The 20,967-nt window shown below is 46.3% G+C and overlaps 1 protein-coding gene across 1 annotated transcript; it reads right to left on the bottom strand.

Annotated features, from left to right (window-relative positions):
• Positions 1–7,941: 7,941 nt before the first annotated feature.
• PTGER3 (prostaglandin E receptor 3) lies at positions 7,942–20,697 on the bottom strand. Its single transcript, XM_009569225.2, has 2 exons — positions 19,802–20,697; positions 7,942–11,054 (listed from the first exon to the last, which is right to left on the bottom strand). Exons 1-2 carry the CDS (start codon positions 20,633–20,635, stop codon positions 10,767–10,769), a joined length of 1,122 nt encoding a protein of 373 aa, XP_009567520.2. The 5' UTR covers positions 20,636–20,697; the 3' UTR covers positions 7,942–10,766.
• Between the last annotated feature and the right edge of the window lie 270 nt (positions 20,698–20,967).

Raw genomic sequence — 20,967 nt, 5'->3', positions numbered from 1 at the left:
CCTGTGACCCCCAGGAAGGACACAGCATCCTTGACAGAGGACAAAAAGCACGATAAGTTCTTGTCCTTCATAATGCAAATTTATCTGGAGGTTTAACCTGCTGGCTGCTTTATCACCACTCTCACTATGACACCGGGCTGGCATTGCCAGCAACGCAGACTGCTTCTGAAGCCAGCAGCCAGACCAGGTATAAGGACATTCTTCAACAAAGCAGAGGTAGTTTTATTATTATTACAGTTTGGATGAAACATTGTCACTAAAGTGCTCCAGTTGAAGTTTTTCACAGTGCAGATAACGAGACTTTCTCTGCTGCACTGGCACAGGAAAGAATTGACTGCAGGGACGGCTGATGAGGAAATGCTCAGGTCGGAGAGAACAGTAATTCGTGGAGTCTGTAGCCTCATCTTATCTTCCTGTCAGGGGCTTTCATAAGATCAAAGGCAGCAGCATGAAAGCGATAGGAGAGGGAGAAACCTGATTATTCTGAGGTTAAATAATTTATTTCCAGAGTGGTTTGACACACCCAGTCCCTGTAAATTAGCAACATCCTCCACCCTCCCCCTTCAAGGCAACAGCACAGATTTAACAGAAAAATGATCAGCTTTTGAAGAGCAGAAAGGGTAGTGGCATGGTTTGATGTGAGGACCTGGGGAATGCATCAGCAGAGGCTTTACCTGTCTCTTCCAAGGAAGAGCCATGATTTGATGGCTCCAGGAGATGGAGGTTCTATCATATCTGGCAGTTTAAGTCTAAGGCCACACTAAAGCCAGTCACAAGTGATGTCCCCAAAGCTCAGTGTTTGGTCCAGTCCTGTTCAACATCTTTATCAACGACCTGGATGAGGGGATCGAGTGCGCCCTTGGCAAGTTTACAGATGACACTATACTGGGAGGAAGTGTTAATCTGTTGGAGGGGAGGAAGGCTCTCCAAAAGGATCTGAACAGTCTGGATAAATGGGCTGAGGCCAATAGTAAGAGGTTTAACAAGTCTAAGTGCAAAGTCCTGCACTTGGGATACGAAAACCCTGTGCAGCACTACAGGCTTGGGAAAGAATGGCTTAAAAGCTGCCTGGCAGGGAGAGACCCGGGGCTGTTGGTTGACAGTCAACTGAACATGAGCCAGCAGTGTGCTCAAGTGGCCAAGAAGGCCAATGGCATCTTGGCCTGAATCAGAAACAGTGTGGCCAGCAGGTCCAGGGAAGAGATTCTCCCCCTGTACTCGGCACTGGTGAGGCTGCACCTCGAATCCTGTGTTAAGTTTTAGGGCTCTCACTATAAGAAAGACACTGAGGTCCTGGAGCGTGTCCAGAGAAGAGTGATGAAACTGGTGAAGGGGCTGGAAAACAAGTCTTAAAGGAGCGGCTGAGGAAACTGGGGTTGTTTAGCCTGGTGGAGGCAGAGAGGAGACCTTATCGCTCTCTACAACTACCTGAAAGGAGGTTGCACAGAGGTGAGTGTTGGTCTCTTCTCCCAAGTGATAGGTGATAGGACAAGACAGAATGGTATCAAGCTGCATCAGGGGAAGTTTAGATTGGACATTAGGAAAAATTTCTTCACAGAAAGAGTTATAAAGCACTGGCACAGGTTGCCCAGGGAGGTGGTTGAATCACCATCCCTGGACGCGTTTAAAAGGCGGGTAGACAAGGTTCTTGGGGACATGATAATAGTAGACAGGTACAGTTGTTGTTGATGATGTCTAAGGTCTTTTCCAATCTAATGATTATATGATTCACTATTTTACGCCATAGCACCTGAACTATCACTTAAAACTCTCTGGTTTTGTCTTGAGCCATGGACCCTTGCTGCATTTTATTCTGCTGAATGAGTTGCCCTACAAAAAGATGTTGTTGCCTTCCCTTCATTACATTTAGGTACCATGAAAGATGTTAGTATCTCAAAGATCCTTTTGGCTTTAATGAGTATCAGTTTTTAAAGGTTTAAGATGCCTTTCACCTGATTTACAGGAGCCAGCTGTCTTATGTGGGAAGAGATACCCTGATGTGTTGTCTGCCCACATTAGGTAAGGGTTGGAGGGAGGCTTTGGTGGAGGCAGGTTTGGAGCATCACCAGCCCTTGATGTCCAGTGGCAAGTCAACTCTGTGGCAGGAGTGAGTTCCCACCCCAAACCTGCCTGTATGTGCTCTTGCCCGTGATATGTGGGCTTGCTCTCAGCTCCAGTGGAACATCTCTCAGGCCTTGGACTATTGCACAGTACTTAGCTGTGAGATCCGGTCCATTCTCACTGATGGGCAAGCTGTCTCAGAGAGCGACCAGAAATTTTGTCGCATAGCTGTCACGGTGGGACAGACAGGATATGACCTCTCCCTACGTTGTCAGGATAGGACAAAATCTTGCCCAAATGTAGGCAAAGGGTTTCAGACATGTTTTCATCTCTGTTCTTTTAAGCCTGTTCATGTTCAGAGCCAGTGAATTGCAAATACATCAGGCAAAATCCAACTGACTACAACTTGTCATATAAAACGCAGATTGTTGGGAATTACGTCTTCACACTATAAAGTCACTCCAAAATTGGGGTGTATACTTCTTTTAATCTGCAAGCTCGAGAGCCTTTGTAAATGCTGAGTTTATTTTTCCTAATGGATGCATGTAATAACTGTGGCTCCCCTCTATGCAAACAGCCTGTATGTTGAAGGGTGGGCAAAGTCTGTTAAACCAGTATGTTTACAAAAAGTCATAATAGCTGAGACTTCTATGCTTTGCTACAATTTATTATCAAAACAAAGTGGCCCTAAATATAAATACATTGTCTTTAATAAAATGCATTTGAACATATTTAACATATTTTGTATTCAAAGAGGTTCTTTTATGTTCTGCAGTGGACAAAACTGAGGGCTGAATTCCTGCACATCCCCTGTTAGCATCAGTGTCAGAGCCCACTGAGACTGCTCTGTGCTTTAAGGTGACACCAGCAGGGACAAGCCTGGGTGAGCTCAATTAATTCTCCTTTTGACTTCATTCTTGAGAAATTTGAAATATTCAGAGGGAAAGGGAGCTTGATGAAGGCGGCCAGAGGACTGCCACTGGCTGGGCTCAACCCAAAAATGGCTTGGATCTACAGAGTGAGCTGCGAATCACCAGCCCAAAGTCCTGCTCTGCTGCCACTTCAAAGAATGCTGTCGGCTTCAAGCCACTTGACACTGCTGCTGGTCATGCACCAAGGCTCTGTGGGCTGCTAAGATGTGCCAAAGATAGGATGCCGGTGCTCCATATTTTTGCAGGAAATGCTGGGGAAAGGCAGGAGTGCAACACGCAGGACACAGGCGTGGGGGACAGAGCCCCTGTCAGCCTTGTGAGTGCTCCTGCAGCCAGGAGCCTTTCTTTTTCATAGACTGGCTTGGGTTGGAAAGGACGTTAGAGTTCACCCAGTTCCAACCCTCCTCTGCCACGGGCAGGGACATCTTCCACTAGATCAGGTTGCTCAAAGACCCATCCAGCCTGGCTTTGAACACCTCCAGGGTTGTGGCAGCCACCGCTTCTCTGGGCAACCTGCTACAATACCTCACCACACTCACAGTAAAAAAATTCTTCCTAATATCTAAGCTACATCTCCCCTCTTTCAGCTTAAAACCACTAGTCCTCATTCTATCACTGCAGTGCCTGATAAGGAGCCCCTTCCCAGATTTCCTGTACAGCCTCTTTAAGTACTAGAAGACTGCTCTAATGTCTCCTCAGACCTTCTCTTCTCCAGGCTAAACAAATCCAACTCTCTTAGCCTGTCCTCATACAGGAGGTGCTCCAGCCCTCTGATCATCTTTGTGGCCTGTTCTGGACTCACTCTAACAGATCCATGTCTTTCCTGTGCTGAGCGCTCCAGAACTGAACACAGTGCTTCGGGTGAGGTCTCTTGTGAGTGGAGTTGAGAGGGATAACACCCTCCCCTGATCTGCTGGTCACGCTCCTTTTAATGCAGCCCAGGATATGGTTGGCTTTCTGGACTATAAGTACAAGTTGCCACCTCATGTTAAGCTTCTCATCCACTCATTTCACATGCCTGTGACAGCCCTGTGGTCCTGGCACTCCAGTGGGTCTCTTCCTACAGCCCCATGGACAGTTAAACCCTGACATAAATGGAAAATTTGCCTTTGCACTTCCCAGGAGAAATGGAAACACAGAAGAAAACAGAGCATGGACGTGTTTGGCTAAAAGATATCTAGCATTGCTTTTGCAGTGTGTGCAGCTCAAGAACAGGATAACCACCAAGCATATGCTTGATTTTGATGGCCATGGTGCTGGGGAAAGGATAAATATGGCCCTGCAAGGAGCACTGGCATTTCTTGGGCTGTAGGCACCTGTAGGCTGTTGACTGGGCTGTGCCAGTCCAGGTGCTGGGGGAAACGCTCATCACTGCTTGCTGAGCACGGGACAGCCTCTGACCCTTTTCAGCGCAACCCCCCCTCCAACACAATGCTTACGGCACGGCCAACACTTCTGCCAAGAAAACCTGGGAAACCATAAAAGTAGCAACCTGTTAATTTATAACCTGTTCTCAAGTGAAGTGGCTGCAGATTAATAATGCGCAGAAAGGAGTTGGGACTCAGTCGTAGGGATCTCGGGAACATTAATTCTAGTGAGCTACATAGTGACTGGAGTCCCCATAAATCAGTGGTGACCTGCAGGACACAGTCTGTAAATACCTTTCTGGTCCTGTTCCTCTTGCCAACAGTTTTTTGGAAAAGAACCACCAGATCCAAGTTTGCTGGATATGAGAAGGCTGTGGATTGCAAGCCATTGTTTCATGAGCCAAGTTTGGGTTATTGCTTATTTGAAACTCCTTGTGAATTGCTGGTTGACAGGCAGCTGAGAGATGCCTCTTTCTCCCTTTGCACCCCTAGCTGCAAAAATTCCTTCCTTTCCCCCCCATACACAGTCTGTGGGAGCTGGGAGGTCTGACCTTGTCATGTCCATATGATGCAGCCATGCCAGCCCTTGCTGTGGTTGAAATCCTGCTCAGCCAGCACTATAAGCTCTTGCTGGGTCCAAGGAACTTCTTTGTTGAACATCTGAGCATGGAAGAAGCTGTCCCACAGAAGCTGGCTAGGTTTGCAGTTAGGGTCAGATGGGAACAACTGCCATAGCACACCAGTGTTTCTGTAGAATGCACATAGTCATGCGCATATATATGTAATAAATGGGTATTTCATGTATTTACTGTCAGCCAAGCTCAGATCCCAGGCTTGGTGAAGCTTACCCCCACTGGAGGGAGGGAACTTCCTGGGCGTGTGGGACTTGAACCCACTGTGAGCTGGGGCAATGCCTCAGGCATTCATCGGAGGTGGCCTTGGGCATACACCTCATGTAGGTGATTCACCCCAGTCCTGAATTTTTTACTTCATTGGTGGTCTAAAAGTCTTCACTGAATGCAAAGCAGGCAGGCAGCTGCTCCCACTTACGAGAGAGGTCAGCTCACCCCTAAGGCTACCAGATGACTATGGTAAGCCAGCGTCACACATTTCTTTGAAAATTATTATCTTCTGCCTTTGCCACTGTGTTTATAATTTGTCAGAACAGTATTCTTAAAATACTCATTTCTACATCATGAGAAATGCAGCCATTGCATTTAATTTTTTAACTGTATTGATGCATTAAACAAAAATGGGGCAGCGCCTGCACACCAAGAGCTGGGACGTGTCCCCTTTGAGACTGAGCACCAGCTCTGACTCTGCCTGGAGATTCACAAGGAGCCATGGATGAAGGGAGCATGTGGAAAAACAGAACTGGCTTCCCCAGGGCTTGCTCAGTTGAGCAGTGTGTCTAAAGGCAGTGTCCTGGCGCTGGGGCTGTTGAGTGAGCTGGTGGAGAGGGCTGTGCTCAGGATTAACTCTCCCTCTAGGTGAGCATCATCAAGGGAGCCTGAGCAGGATTTGATTCTGTAAAACACACTTTATATCACACCAAGGTCCCTGTAACTCTGGGCAGAGATTCGTGCATCTTGAAAAGCTGAATATCCTTGCAGAGTGTGCTTTTGGGGACCTTTCTGCTGTCTCTGGGCAACCTGATCTATCAGCCGTTGTTCTTCCTGCTGCTGTTCAAGATAAAAAAGATTTACTTTCTGTGGTTCCATCTCTTTCATTTCATTGCTTTTAATGCTCCCTTGCACTCTGTGCTTTTTTAAACATAGTTTCTTTGGTGGTTTTTTTTGGTTTTTTTTTTTTGTTTGTTTGTTTTTAAACCGAGATCAAATCAGCTGACAAAAAGAAACTTAAAATTAGATACTCTGAGTCTGAGGCTGAGTGGCGAGGTGTTTCTTCCCCTGTGCATGGGACTTGCACTGAGAGTGGAGCTGCAGCAAGGCCAAGCATGGTGGAAAACCCTTCCCTTGCTGAGAGAGGTGAAAAGCCCGTTCCTTGGCGGTAGTTGAGTGCAGTGGAAAGCCAGTCTCTTGGCGGTGGCTGGTAGGACATGACATGGGGCCACAGAGCCACAGAGCCACAGAGCAATGGGTGACACTGCAAAGGCACCACAGCCCAAACCACCATTCTCAGTATTGGCGTGGTCTTGCATGACTTTTCAGGTATGTTGTAGGACATGTTCTGTCTGTGATTTGGTTTCAGTCTGTGTGGTGCAAAGGACATCCCTTTTTATGTTGCATCCACATAGGAAGTTGCTCATGCTTCCCTCTGGTATCCAGAAGTAAAAGACTTCAATGAAGGAATCACAGTTGATCTCCAGGTGCTCACATTTGCATGCTAATAAGTAAAAATTAAGCTATGGTGAGTATTTCCAGTTCTTCAGTGACATACTAAGTTGAGAAAATAAAGGTGCTTTTGATATTATTAGCTGCAGAGCCCTGATTTCAAGGTTTCCATCAGCCTGTGATGGTTGACACTATTCCCTGCTCCCTGGCTCAGCCTCTGCCCCAGCTGCAGGACAGGTTTACACAACAAACAAGTTTCTGCTCTGGGGCTCCCACCCACCCCAGGGACATTTCTGTACGTCCTTTAGGAAGGACTCTTTGTTGTCCAGGAGAATCTCCTTTCAGGACAGTAGCAATGAAAAGACATAAATTGAAAGGTGAGCTTGATGGGGATCTCTCCTTTGTGCCTTAGCTAGTGGCCATTCCTCTGGGCTGCCAATCCACACTGAAACATGGTACTGCCGCAAGGCAACTGCTGTGAGTCCATGGAGCAGTTAGGGAATGTGCAGGGCATTTGAAATACGGGAAAATTGCCTATATCATTAGCTGTTTCTCTTCTGAAGGTCATTTAATTTAACTTGGGAGAAATACACCATGATGTCTCACTGACTTGTCAGAGGAGCACCCCAAATTCTGTCGCGGTGGTGGGTTGAGTTTGCTTGTCCTAATAATGCTTCCAGCTCATCAGTGGAGTTGCTGCTCTTCTGCATAAATCTGCTTTAGACACTCAAAAAATTCGTTAAAATTACAAGATGTAAAAAAAAAAAACCAAAGTAAAATAATGTAGGAAAAGTGGGAACACTCATGGCGAGAGGGGCTGCGAACATCACCCAGGTGAGCTCTGGCACACAGGCGTGGCTGCAACACTCCAGGCATGGAACCAGGTCTCAGATTTGGGGGTGCACAGTGTGGTTTTCCCACTCAGCACTTAAGAGGCATGAGTTGGGCGCACAGCAAGTGGGGAACTGCAATACTTGCCTTGGTGAAGCATTGATGCAGCACGTTCCTGGTTCCCAAGAGGTCACTGCTGGAACACTGCGCAGATAATATCTCAACCTGGTCAGCCTGTGCAGACCTGCTGTGTCGCAGTGGCAGGTGCTGCTTTCGCACAACTTGCTTAACCAGTTACAGGCAGGCCTGTTACTAAACAACGCTTTCCAGGTTTGGATCTCGCCAGCTGCCTTGCATGGGGTCACAGGCGGGTACCAGGGCTGTGCTCCGTCCTGCAGTTCCACCCAGGCCCTTTGAGGTGATGGTGACAGGCAAGAAGACTGAGGACATCAGGACTGTCATTCTGCTGAACTTTTATTCTGACTGATGCAACACACATTAACTTGGTACACAAACAAGCAAGATTTTAAGGCAAACAATTATCTCAAAATTTTTTCCATACACCACGGTCTCCATAACATGTTTGACAGAAGTACAACATACTAAAATCAGTATTAGAAATACTACTGTAGTGGAATTTAAATATATCACATAAAAGACATCTTTAAAGAAATGCAACAAAAATACACCACTCAAACAAGTAATTGGGAAATAAAAGCTTTCGTTTTAGAAAGTGCGTTCCTCCAGCTGTGGCTGGCAAATAGTGCTTAAACTCCTTTTCTGTAAACAAATCAAAAGCAGACATTCTTTCCCATTCTCTGATATTTAAAGTAGCTTCTTCATATTAATGCACACAAAGATGGACAGAGCAGCCTTTTTCCAAACAGAAAAGGACATGTCCTATTTAACTAAGAAAAGAGATGGCATCACAGAACTATTTTAAGTGAACTAAAGTGGAACCGTCCCTACCCTTCAGGAAAACAAGGCCATGTCCAGTTAACCTAGAAGTGAAAAAGTGTCCCTTCCCACAGCTGACTGAAGACTTTGCCCTGTCTGAGCTGTTCTCTTTTTACCACAGATTTGACTGATAACATACAGGAAAAACCATCACTCTCCTCTTGCTGCTGTAAGAGCTGATAAAAGGGGGCTCAATTCCCTCCTCCTGGCAGAACTTCCCCCCCTTGCTATCCCACTCAGGCTCCCAGATGGGCTCTTGCTCTCTGAGTCCTGCTGCTCAGAAATGTCTTGACAAATGACTCCATCCAACCATTAAGGTCATCCTGACATATTTTACAAGCAATTGGGTTGGTTTAGTTTTTTTAAAAAGCTAACATACATAAACGGAACAATAGGAATCCTCTGGACTGAAGAACAGGATTTTTACATTCCAAAATAATTTTATTTTAGAAGTAGGAATCCTGCAAGGCACTTTTTCCCAAGAGAATGAGTGACATTTTTATTTCACTGTGTTCCCCACAGTGCTGATCAGCAAATGACACGCAGGCGCCTGCAGCTGTGATGCTCGGCATCGCCTCCTGCACAGTGCGGCAGCTCGCCAGGATCACACGTCTCTGAGCACCAGGTCCCACAGCCTGCAGGATGCCCTCGGTCCCTAATGGAAAAAGGAATTGATTTCATTAACGTGAAGAAGATGAATATTGATAAAAGAAAGGCAATATCTTACCAAACGTGCCTCTGTGTTTTTCGGCAGGCTCTTGAAACAAATGGCACCTGGATAAAATTAGGTTAATGCAGACAGTGGCTTCTGCTGTCAGATTAATTATTTTTGTTTGACTGATACTAATAAGGAATTAGACAATGCCGTAGCAGAACAAGACAAGAGTAGCCAGTTTCTCTTTTGAGTAGTTACCTTTAAGGGAGAAAAGTAAAATTAAAGGTTCCGTGCAAGAAACTCCTGCTAGATGAAAGATTACACTTGCCTTTAAGGCCCTGGGATTCAATACTATATGGTACAAAGTACATGGTGTAGAACTATAGAATACAATGCATTTTATTGTATTTGCACCTAATTTCACCCAAGAGGCCACAAAACAGGAGACATCAGAGGCTACAATCTACAAACCGGTCAGGAAAACGAGGAAAAAATTTTAGCCCTTTAAAAACAAACTTCAGTGGTGACACAAACGGATGAGAACTCAGTTTTCCAATAAAACTTGACAGTTACCTGTCAAGTAAAGAAAGATCTGACTAACACAAACACTTCTACCCGCCTCTTCCAGTCTGCTTTGTTTTAAAAATGCCCAAAAGCTGCCATATCTCCCAAATTTTTCTTTTTGGAGGAAAGAAGAAATAAACTATTTTTAGGAACTATTTTGGCCACTTTTAAGGATAGTTTAGTAATGAAGAAGTTGAGTGGCATCCTCATTACTTACAAATCATTTGATGTTCATTTTAGTACTGGATATGTGCATTTCCAAATAAAACAACTCACGTGAAAACAATATTTTTGGCTCTGCAAACCTTTGCCATTAGTCTACAGGAAGAAGAACACTTACTCTCTCTTACAACCTGTTTATCACTCTCTCCATCTGCTCAAAGTAGTTTTATAGTATGCTCTGCAAACAACAGTTCTTGTTATGCCTGGGTATTTCACAGGCTGTTTCTCCCTTGTGCTCTCCATTCCACAGTGACCCCCTCTACAGCAGAGAGGCTTCCTTCAGCATCCACATGGAATGAGCAGGACAAATCCATGCCTTATGAGACTACCTTCAGTTCTCAAAAGAGAATGACACACCATCATCGGCACAACAGACCCTTTTCAGTTTTAAGCCACTGAAATCCAAATAGAATCTTCCTTTAACTCATAGGTTTTGCCCCTTTCTCTTCTTGGCCCTCCAGAAAAAAAAGGAGGAATAAGAGCTCTCTGAAGCAGGTAATCATAATATTAAAATATACATAGCAGTGGGTCTCTTCAGTGATTTAATCTGTTGAATCTGTTCCAAGTGTTCCCTGACCAAAACCCCCCTTTTTTTTACCCTAATGCAAGACAATTCCCTCCAAACTCTATTTTAGGCACACAAAACATCATGTTATGAATGGCAACAACAACAGAACATAGAAACAAAACCAATTCCTTCTTCTGCATTTGAGAATTTTTGGCACATTGGATAAATAATTATTTGGCACTGTAAGTCTCTGCAGTAATACCATTTTCAGCTATTCATGCAGATGTGAACATGTTACAGATACCCCGATTCACAGTAAGATTTAAAATGACTCATTGGCAAAAGTAGTTCCCATGCAAGTGGATGAAAGTTCCTTCATGCTGCTGTCCGCCGGATCTCCTCTGACAAGGTGATCGATCTCTCTTTGCACTCATTGTTGGAGCACTTGGAGACAGCACTGGCTGCTTGGCAGAACTTCCGAAGAAGGATCTTCCTGAGCAGAAGGTATACCCAGGGATCAAGTATCTGGTTTAGGGAGGCCAAGCGCACTGCTGTCAAGAAGAAATTGCATTCCTTGTGCAGTTCTGAGCTTTGGGTTTCACCGGAGAATCCCTTGCAATGTTCAAACGATGTGTGGCTGAAGATCATCTTCAACATTGTTATCTAAGGAAGTCAGGAGGAAAAAGTGATACCCATTATGAGACTGTTGTCTGACTATCACTGTGTGCAAATGTCCCTACAGACAAAATCCTGGCAAGAACTATTTTTCCTCTCTAATCTAAGTTGTGATCAGAGCAAACAAGCACTGAGGGCAGCTCTGTGTGTGAGTGTAAAAATGAGTTATAAACATGATACCTTTCAGGTATCAGCCAGATTTATTTATAGATCTCATGCCAAAACAAAGCAGCAGATGCTGCTTCCTTGCTTGAGATGCACAGAAAGCTGTGCACCAAATCCTAGAAGTTTGAAGTGGCCTTGGCTAGAAAGGGAAATTACCAACCTTATGAAAACAACTGAAAGGGACTAATTTTATAATTCTCGTATTATCAGAGTTACAAGGAACCACTGAATAACTCGTGATGAGTAGAGCTCTTTAAAATTCTGTTATGGATAGTAAAGGTCAGGAAAAAGAATGTCAAACACAAAAATGTCTTTACTTCTTTTAAAGCCAAGATGTTTGTTCTATGACTTTTATATTTTAGAATTTGATTTTAAGGTAAACTATTCTTCTTACGAACTAAGTCAAATTAAAACAACGAGGTTAATCCACGTGTTTTGTCCTAGCAGTCAAGAAAACATTTTAAGTCTACAGAAAATTTTCTTTTTCTTTTGTCAGAAGCCCCTGACTGCATTTTCTATTACTCTGACATGTATCTCCTTCCCCTCAGTTCATCTCGCTCAGTGAACAGTGATATATTTAGGAATTTGTTTCCCACAGCAATTGAACTGGCACGACCAAAAGACACTATTTACACTGTTAAATGTCTCACACAATAGAAGTTTCCATAAGCAATGTCATCCATACCTCACAGCACAGATGCGCAAGCTCTGGCCTGGGAGCCAAAAGCTACGTGCAGGTTGATTTTTGAGTGATTAAATACCATGGAGCAGGGCAGCATCTTGATTTAGAATAGTAGTCATGCAGCACAGGGCTATTGGGTCCTGCTGAGGGTGTTATGTAAATGGCACGTGTCAGAACACAAGCACCAGTCAGCAATAGTCACTCATTAATTTGGGAAAGCCAAAGACTGCGCTAGAGTGACTCACTCAAATAAAAGAACAATACTTTGTATGCCCTCATTTTCCAAATGAAAACATAAGCTCACTTTACCGCTATCACTGCCTGGGAGCCTTGAAGCACAAGGACACCTTGTGATGGAAAAAGAACCCAGTGTGCGGCCTACAGTGCTGGGCTCCAGCTGCAGGAACACAGGATTTGTGATCAGGCTGCTGCTAAAAGCATTGAGAGGCCTTTTTCATTTGTTTTTTCAAAGCTGGTGAAAGAGCTCACCGGAGCTAGTGCTGTGATATTACCATATACTGATATAGAACCATGGGAAACAGGAATCACATTTTGAAAGGTGCCAGACAGATATCATGTTCCATGGTTTTGTTGGTATCTACTGTCTAAAGTTTTCTCCTGAGCTTTCTGTATGAACTACAGCTACTTAAAAATATGTCACTCTTAAGAGACCTTCAGTTGCTGCTCTACAGATAAGCTACATCAGATTTTGTATTGCAATGTTTTTTCCAAGAGCCCATAAACATGGGGATCAAAACATCATCTCAGCAGGCACTTCCCATGCAACCTGCTGCCAAAAGATATGGGTATCAGCTGTGTAATGGGGACAACACACTGCAGCTGTGTGAAGTGACCTGAGGCTGGGGAGGCCAGAAACAGGGCCAATGTCCTTCTTTTGCAAGCAAATCTCTTCTGGGCAAGACTTGAAGACCTTGACTGTCTGAATTTACTGCCTGAAGTCCTGTAGAGTTGAGATGCAGTAGGCTCACACATTTTGATGTGTCTGCTGTGTATATCAAGGAGAAGACACACATGATGCCTCCGATTCACATCCTCATACACCATCTTTACAAAGGTCAGTGGGACCACACACTAAGTAAGCTGGCAGCCAACCCTGAAAACGCAGGGAATGGCCGAAGGGATGAGACTCTCAGTCAATGATTCACAGCCCTCTCCAGTTTCTTGACTCCAGCCTTTCAACAGAACCAAGACAATCTGCACCAGCAGCAAAACAAACCAGAGATCCCAGCCAAGGATTTCCCACAGAAGACTGCTATCCATATCTGGACAGCTGCTGTCCCTATACCCTGGAACAGCCAGAGCAGGAGCGACCAGGAATAGAGACTGGGGGGGAGGATTTTTCCATTCAAAGGGATATTCTAGGTGCCAGATCAATAACTGTGTGTTGACCTTGGACAGAATTAGATGAGTCCAGAAGTCAGAGCAGCTCAGACAGCAAAGCAGAATTGTTTTTATTTCTTTAAATAGCAGCCGTTGATGATTCTATCCACTACATTTAATTTAAATCAAAATGAAAATAAGCAACCATGAGTAGAATCATAGAATGGTTTAGGTTGGAAGGTACATAAAAGAACATCTAGTTCCAACCCCCCTTGCCATGGGCAGGGACACCTCCCACTAGATCCGTCTGCGAGAGCTCTTTAAAAATGTGGATAGATACAGATCCGGACCATGTCAAACATACAGTTGTGCACCACAATCCACTGTTTCCTCTGCCACCTCCAGCTGCTTAAGACACTGTCACTGTCACAGCCCAGTCTATGCTGCCTGCAGCATCCACCTTCCAAGCCCACCAGCGCCCAGCACGACCACTTCCTGACAGGGACAGCCGTGTTGCTGGGCCATAAAGAGCAGCAGCATGGCGTGAATAAGCTGTGCCTGCGGTACAGCCAAGGGAAACCATACTGCATGCGGCATTTCGAGTACTCAGGTTGCTTTGACCCAGACCAGCTCTTCCTTTGGGAACTCTGCAATGACCTTTGCTTTGCAGACCTCGTTGTCTTGTTCTTTTGTAAGTGAACCCATGGAACTACAAAAATATAAGGCTAATAAAATACATTTCCCAAGCAGAAAATTGTTGCTTATTTTTGGGTTTATTACATAATATTCCTTTTCCGGAATATTTTGCTCTACTGGAAATTTTAAGTGTTTGATATCATTAGAGGTTGTTTATCATGGCCCATACTGGTCTTCCAAACGAACAAAAAGAAAGACTGCAAAAGGTAGAAGAACAACATCAGGTGGAATAAAGTCAATGGAACAACACAACTTATGCCGATAACATGTATGGTTTAAAATGCATACAGCAATATGGTCGATAATTATATTTATCCAAGTAGAGTAGATAAAACTTTACTGTTCTCACGGAATGTAGTTTTATAATAACATTAAACCTCCACTGCTCTGGTTTTCAAACTTACAACCAAATACAAGATGCATTTTGTGAGATACCTTCACAGGGCTTTGAATAAAACAGGACTATAGTACCCAGAGGTGCTTTCACAGACTCCCAGCTGGCAAGTGTCACTGTCATACGCTACCACCAGCTTAACTTCACACCAGCAGCCTCTGTGACCGCTGGGACTCCCAGACAGCTCACTGTCATACTGCAAAGAATGAGTATACTTTAGAATGAGTTTCCATAGTAGTTAAAGAAAATAAAAAAAAAAACACAACAAAAATTTTGGTTTTCCAGTTTTACCAACGATGTTGGAAACTGCTGGTACCTGCAGATGGACAATAAAGCAGGTGAGGTGCTTAAGGGTTTCCTATTTTTCAGCCAAACAGGAGCAGGATAGCTGGTCTGGAACATGGGGTAAGGACCCGATGGAAAATTCCTGGTCCCAGACTGCAAAATCTTTTCTTGAGATAGCTTCCAAAAAACCAAATGTTTTCTACGCACCCCGAAGACAGTAGTATTCATCCTGTTAAGTGGCTTCTCCTCTCCCATTACTCCCAACCTGTTGCTTAAATAATTTTCTCCCACACAGGGAAGAGAGCCATGGAAAGAGCAGAGTATTGTCCTGATGAAATACAAATAGTGACTGTAGTGAATGAAGAATGGAAAGCCACCATCGAGAGGATTTTTCCTTGTACAGACTAATAAAGCCCACAGTCGTGTCCCATCTTCTTTTAAAATCAAAATAGTAATTTAGCCTTATCAAACTTTTCATACTGCCTCCCTTCACCTCTGCTGGAGTTAAGGCTGTGTGAAACTGCAGTTAGAGCAGGACAAATCCTGTTACAGACTGCTTCTGCACCCCTGAAGAAGAACTTCCCATGGCTTACGAGGGATGCGGGTTTCTTTTTTCAAGTGTTATAGAAATACTCCCTGTCACAGTCGTGACAGTGGCAATCGACAAAGCTCAGACAAGCCCAGCTAACTAGACCACAGTGTGGCATGTTCGTCAGCCACACCACTCCAACCCTGGCTCGCCCTCTCACTGTAGCTGCTCGTCCATCAGACTGACAGCAATCCAGAAGGAGCGCAGTTCCATGGCACCAGACTATACAAAGTCATATTGGGCAAATGACTTTTCTGAGAAACACACGACAGTGAATCATCCACAATCCTCTCTGGGAATTACTGGAGAAGGCTGGGGATTTTAGTAAGAACACAGTTACAGAAAGATTATACTGCAGAGAATCACAACAATGTCCCATCAAAGTCTAGTGGGATTCCAACAAATGCAGCCTAGTTTTTACCATTTGGTTTTGACCTTATCTAGACAAATCTCTCTGCTCTGGTGAGACCTCACCTGGAGCACTGTGTTCATTTTTGGAGTCCTCAACACAGGAAGGACGTGGATCTGTTAGAACAAGTCCACGGGAGGCTACGAAGATGATCAGAGGGCTGGAACACCTCCCATACAAGGACAGGCTGAGAGAGTTGGGCTTCTTTAGCCTGGAGAAGCAAATGCTCCAAGGAGACTCAGAGCAGCCTTCCAGTACTTAAAGAGGGCCTACAGGAAATCTGGGGAGGGGATCTTTATCAGAGAGTGCAGGGATAGGACAAGGGGTAATGGTTTTAAGCTGAAAGAGGGGACATTTAGATTAGATATTAGAAAGAATTTTTTTGCTGTGGGTGTGGTGAGGCACCGGCACAGGTTACCCAGAGAAGCTGTGGAACCCCACTCCTGGAGCTGTCCAAAGCCAGGTAGGATGAGGCTTTGAGCAACTTGATCCAATGGAAGGTGTTCCTGTCCATGGCAGCGGGGGTGGAACTGGATGATCTTTAAGGTCTTTTCCAACCCAAACCATTCTATAATAAATACAGCCCAGCAAAAGCCTGTCTTTTGGCTAAACTGAAACGATCTGTATACTGGAGCCATTTGAAACAGGTGGCTACTTCTGCCCCACTGGAAGCAGAGCATTAGTGGGAAGAGTTACTGGTTTATAGCAAAGGAGCCATCTGTGATATCGCTGTCTTTTTTTTTTCACTCTAAGTAAAGGTGCTTTCCAAACTATGTTTTGCGTATCTAGAAATATTACAAAAATAATATATTGTTAATAAAAATACCTGTAAAGAAGGATGTATTTAATTTCTGTCTGACAGGAGGGTTAAGAGTATCATTATTTTAACAAGTATTGTTAAAATAGTAGTAACAACAGTATAGTACCAAGTATTTTAACAGGAAAAATAGCAGAATACCTGAGCATTGTGGCTGTAAGTAACCTTGAAACTGGTCTGTGAGTGAATAGTTTTGTATCCGGAAGCTCTAAGAATTATTGTGAGAATTCCAGTTTGAGCTCCATCGATATTTCTGTGCAATCACAGAGCAGCTTCGTCTGTTTTACTTCAGGCTCATTTCACTCTGCTCCAGTTCAGTTCAACGGCTGTGCTCCGCAGCCAAGCACCAAAACCAACAGAAGACTAGCGTGAACTGGAAATGACTTTTGATAAAGCAGTATCTCATTGAAGTTGAGCATTTTCTCTGGTTCTCTATGCTGATTTCAAGTAAGATCCTGAGTGTACAACAGAAGGAGACAATGCCTGCACTTCCTCCTGCCCACTAAATCCAGTGTAAAGAAGAAAAGGCAGGATTCATTACTAGAGCACAGCTCCAGTGTTTGGAGTATTCAGACAATGCCTGCACTTCCTCCTGCCCACTAAATCCAGTGTAAAGAAGAAAAGGCAGGATTCATTACTAGAGCACAGCTCCAGTGTTTGGAGTATTCAGAGCACAGCCATGATCATCAGAAGTTTCACTTTTCTGTTAAATCACATTTGATTTTGTAATTTTCATCAACAGAACAAATCTACAAATATCACCTGTGCAAAAGGGCATTGTTTACCTACCAGCAATCATCAGAATCCCTTAGTTCTCAGTTATAAAACTCAGATTTTGGATCCCTGTTTCAAATACATTTCTTACACCTTCTAAATAATGCAGCAATAGCTTAAATTAGTTCTGTGGTCTGCCTTTCACTGCAAATGCACATGCATTCTCCAGGGTCACTCTTCCAAAACTGGAAGAGCCTCTTATTCCTAATCTATGCTTTGTAGCAGTACAGAAAAAGGTGAAGTCTATGTATGAAAATGCTCCTGTGGTCATGACTCTTGATTTCAAGAACACGAAGACTGGAGATATGCTGGCTGAACAGAGAAGTCTTGCAGTATCCCACAGAACAGTTCCATTATTTCCAGTGTTGCTGCTGCACCTGGAAGTGAATTCTTTACAGATTCTCTCTGGATTACGGCTGTGTCACCCAGTGAGGCAGCATTCCTCCAGATGATCCTCAAACGCATGTGAAGCATTGCTGCCATCATCTCTTCAACTGGCCCTGCCTTTGACTCATAACATCGACACCGGTTCACCTTCCACAGAAAAACTCTGAGCAGCCCTGCTCTCTTCTACCAGCTCCCTGAGCAGCTTCTGGAAGTTCCAGCACTGTTTACAACAGGCTCTCTGACCTGGGCTTTGCTCCAGTAACTCATCCAATTAACACTTCCCACAGATCCATTCCGCAGAGCGGTGGCAGCTCTATCGGTTTGACCTCTGACTATTAAATCTGTAAAAACATCATGGGAAGCAAACCACCAAGAGGAATCCTTGCATTCTCGCTGACTTTCCTGAGTGCTCAGGTTCTGAATAAAAGTGTCCCTTGCCTCCCGGAGTTTCTCTTGATGCTACAAGGCTTGTTAAACTCTCAGGTGCAATAGCTCCCTGGCTGCCATGCTGCACTTGGTGGGGAGGGCAGGGCAGACCCTGCATCCCAAGGGAAAGGCTAGAAAAGCAAGGGCTGAGAAGCAAACACACAACCTTCCTTTAAAAAATGCCTTCTAATTTTTTCATCTAATTATGTACAAGCATGCAACAGTTACCTTCTGTAAAATAAAGACATGCTTGGGACATGACAGCACACACCAGTGGGTCAGCAGGCTGGGCCACTGCAATGCTAAGGGCTGGACAGGGTGACTAGGGCTGCTGGCAATCAGTGCAGGGACACAAAGGAACATGGAATGGGTAGTCTCCTGGCTCAACTCATCAAATCCAACGTGCTTTGGGGTTGGAGGAGCTGAACATTCCTCTTTCCTCTCAAGTTCTCTCTAGATTTTCAGTATGTTTTCATATCTTCCTTCCATCACAAGCTGTTAATGATCTCTAGAAAGTTAACTCAGAATGCCTGACTTATTTTGGGAAGGAGTTATTTTTGAGATTTGATGGAATTTTAATTAATTTACAAGGAAAACATTACTAAATAAATTAACATCTCTTCTACTTTTCCCTCCTTGCCACGGGCTGTCAGCCACTCCTCACTACTGCTCCGTTAACGAGAGCTCACGTTCTCTGTGCACAATAAGGAAGAAAAATCCTTCTCGGGCCACAAAATGCCATTCACGGAACTTCAAAACTAGCCCCCATCTAGCTTCAGCCCTTCCCTGCTTTCAGATCCCAAGTACAAACTTCCCAAAAATCATACTGCTCCCTGACAGCAGAATTTTGACGTGGGCACTGGACTCCCGGGTGTGCCCTTGTCCCACATGGCAGAGGAAGACGTGGGTTCAGCTCCTCCACTCAACACTTTGAAAAGAAAAGGCACAAGTAAGGAATAACAAAACAGTGGAAAGAAATGCAAGGGTCCTTTAAAAAAAGAACAAAAAGCTCAGAATGCTGCTGTAAATAATATTCAGTGAGTGACTGGCTGACAACCAGAGGCACTCGCAAAGCCACCTCTTCTCAGAAAGCACTTAAGTAAGTTTTGCTACAAGGCAAGAGCAAATAGAAAACAGTAAATGGTTCTTTCCCATGAGTACAGGGCTCCATCACAGCAAGGTCGTGATAAACTTCCTCACAGGCTCCTCTGACTGAGGAATTAAGCTGGTTCTGGTTCCCTTGTTCACCTTCAGACCCATGCGGTGCTGGCAAGCAGGTCAAATACGTGGGTCAGCCTGTGCTGGGCAAGAGTGCACAGATTTCCCTGCCGCCAGCGCCAGCTGCTCCCTCCTCTCCACATCTGCGTTTCCTTTCCGCCGTGGGGGGCCCTGTCACCAGCGCTGCCAATTCAGTGCCCTGCTTCCAGACCCACGCTCTCCTCACACCATGCTTTTCCCTTCTGTACACAACTCTCCTTTTCCTCATTCTCTATGCTTTTTACTCTGGTGTCTCAGTCCTAATTTTCTACACACGCTGCACTTTGTCTCTTGAACCTCTCCCAGCTTCTCTCCTACCAGCATTCCACACCTGACATCTCCAGGCTCTGTTCTGGATTCTGCTTTCTTCCCATTCATGGCCACCCAAACGCGGTGCCTCCCACCCCGCCCAGGCTTTTGGGGTCTCTTGGGGCCACTCTGCCTCTCGTCCTGGGGCACGGAGGGATGGAGGAGGCGTGGGGTGGCCCGGTGGCAGGCGGTGAGGCGACCTACCAGTAGCGGTGACCAGCAGGCCGAGAGGACACACATGATCCCCAAGAGCTGGATCAGTGTCTCCATGGCGATTCGCCCCCACTGCTTGCTGGAGCGGGATGCGGTCGCTTTGGTCCGACAACGAGACACCAAGGCCTCGATGGTGGCCAGGTTGCACGCCACCGTCAGCACGAGGGACAGGAGCCCCAGGACGGTGAAGGTGGAGGCGAAGACGAGGCTCCCGGTGACCCGGCTGTCGCCGGTGCTGATGAAGCACCAGGTGCCGGGCCACTGCAGCGTGTACTGGCCCAGCCCGGCAACGGGCAGGAGGGCGAAGGCGCCCACGGCCAGCCAGATGCCGAGCAGCACCGCCTTCGTCACCCGCGTCTTCATGTGGCTGGCGTACCAGTGCGGCGCGCGGATGGCCAGCGTCCTCTCCACGGCCATGGCGCTGGCGATGAAGAGCGGGCAGAGCCCGAAGACCGTCATGCTAAAGCCAAAGAAGGCGCAGAGGCGGCCCGAGGGATCGACGGCGTCCCAGGCGCGGTCGGACAGGTAGACGGAGATGACGATGGGGCTGGTGAGCAGCTGCCCCAGCAGGTCGGTGAGCGCCAGGGAGCCGATGCACAGCAGGAAGGAGCGCTTGCGCCGGCTCTCCTTGGCGCGGTAGCTGCGGGACACCAGCAGCATGGCCAGGGCGTTGCCCACGATGCCCGTGATCATCATGGTCAGCGGGAACGCCACCGACACGGCGCCGCAGCCCTCGGCCGCCCGCCCCGTCGCGTTGCCGCGGGGCCGCATGCCGCCGGGCTCGCTGCCGTTGTGGGCGCCGCGGCACCGCGTCCCGCTGCTCATCCCCGCGGCTGCGGCGGCGCCCGGCCCGTGCCGGGGAGCGCGGCTCGGGGCAGCGGCGGCACCCGGCCCTTAAGGGGCGGGGGCGGCCCCTCCGGGCCAGGGGAGGGCGGTGGCGCTGCCCCGGCCACTCCTCCGCGGGGCCGGGACACACCGGTGGCTCCGCCGCGACCGAGAGCTCTGCTGCCCCCGGGCGGCACCGCGCCCGCCCCGTCCCCTCCGCGGGGCTGGGGAGACTGGGGATACTGGGGAGGGTGGGGAGGATGGGGATACCGGCGATGCTGGGGATGCTGCTGCTTCGCGCCCTTCCCGTCCCCTCGCGGGGAGCGGCACCG

Source organism: Cuculus canorus, chromosome 8 (genome assembly GCF_017976375.1).
Source record: "Cuculus canorus isolate bCucCan1 chromosome 8, bCucCan1.pri, whole genome shotgun sequence".
NCBI classification, from domain to species: domain Eukaryota; kingdom Metazoa; phylum Chordata; class Aves; order Cuculiformes; family Cuculidae; genus Cuculus; species Cuculus canorus.
Note: the sequence above shows the minus strand (reverse complement) of the source record. Positions and strands in the feature narration are given on the sequence as shown.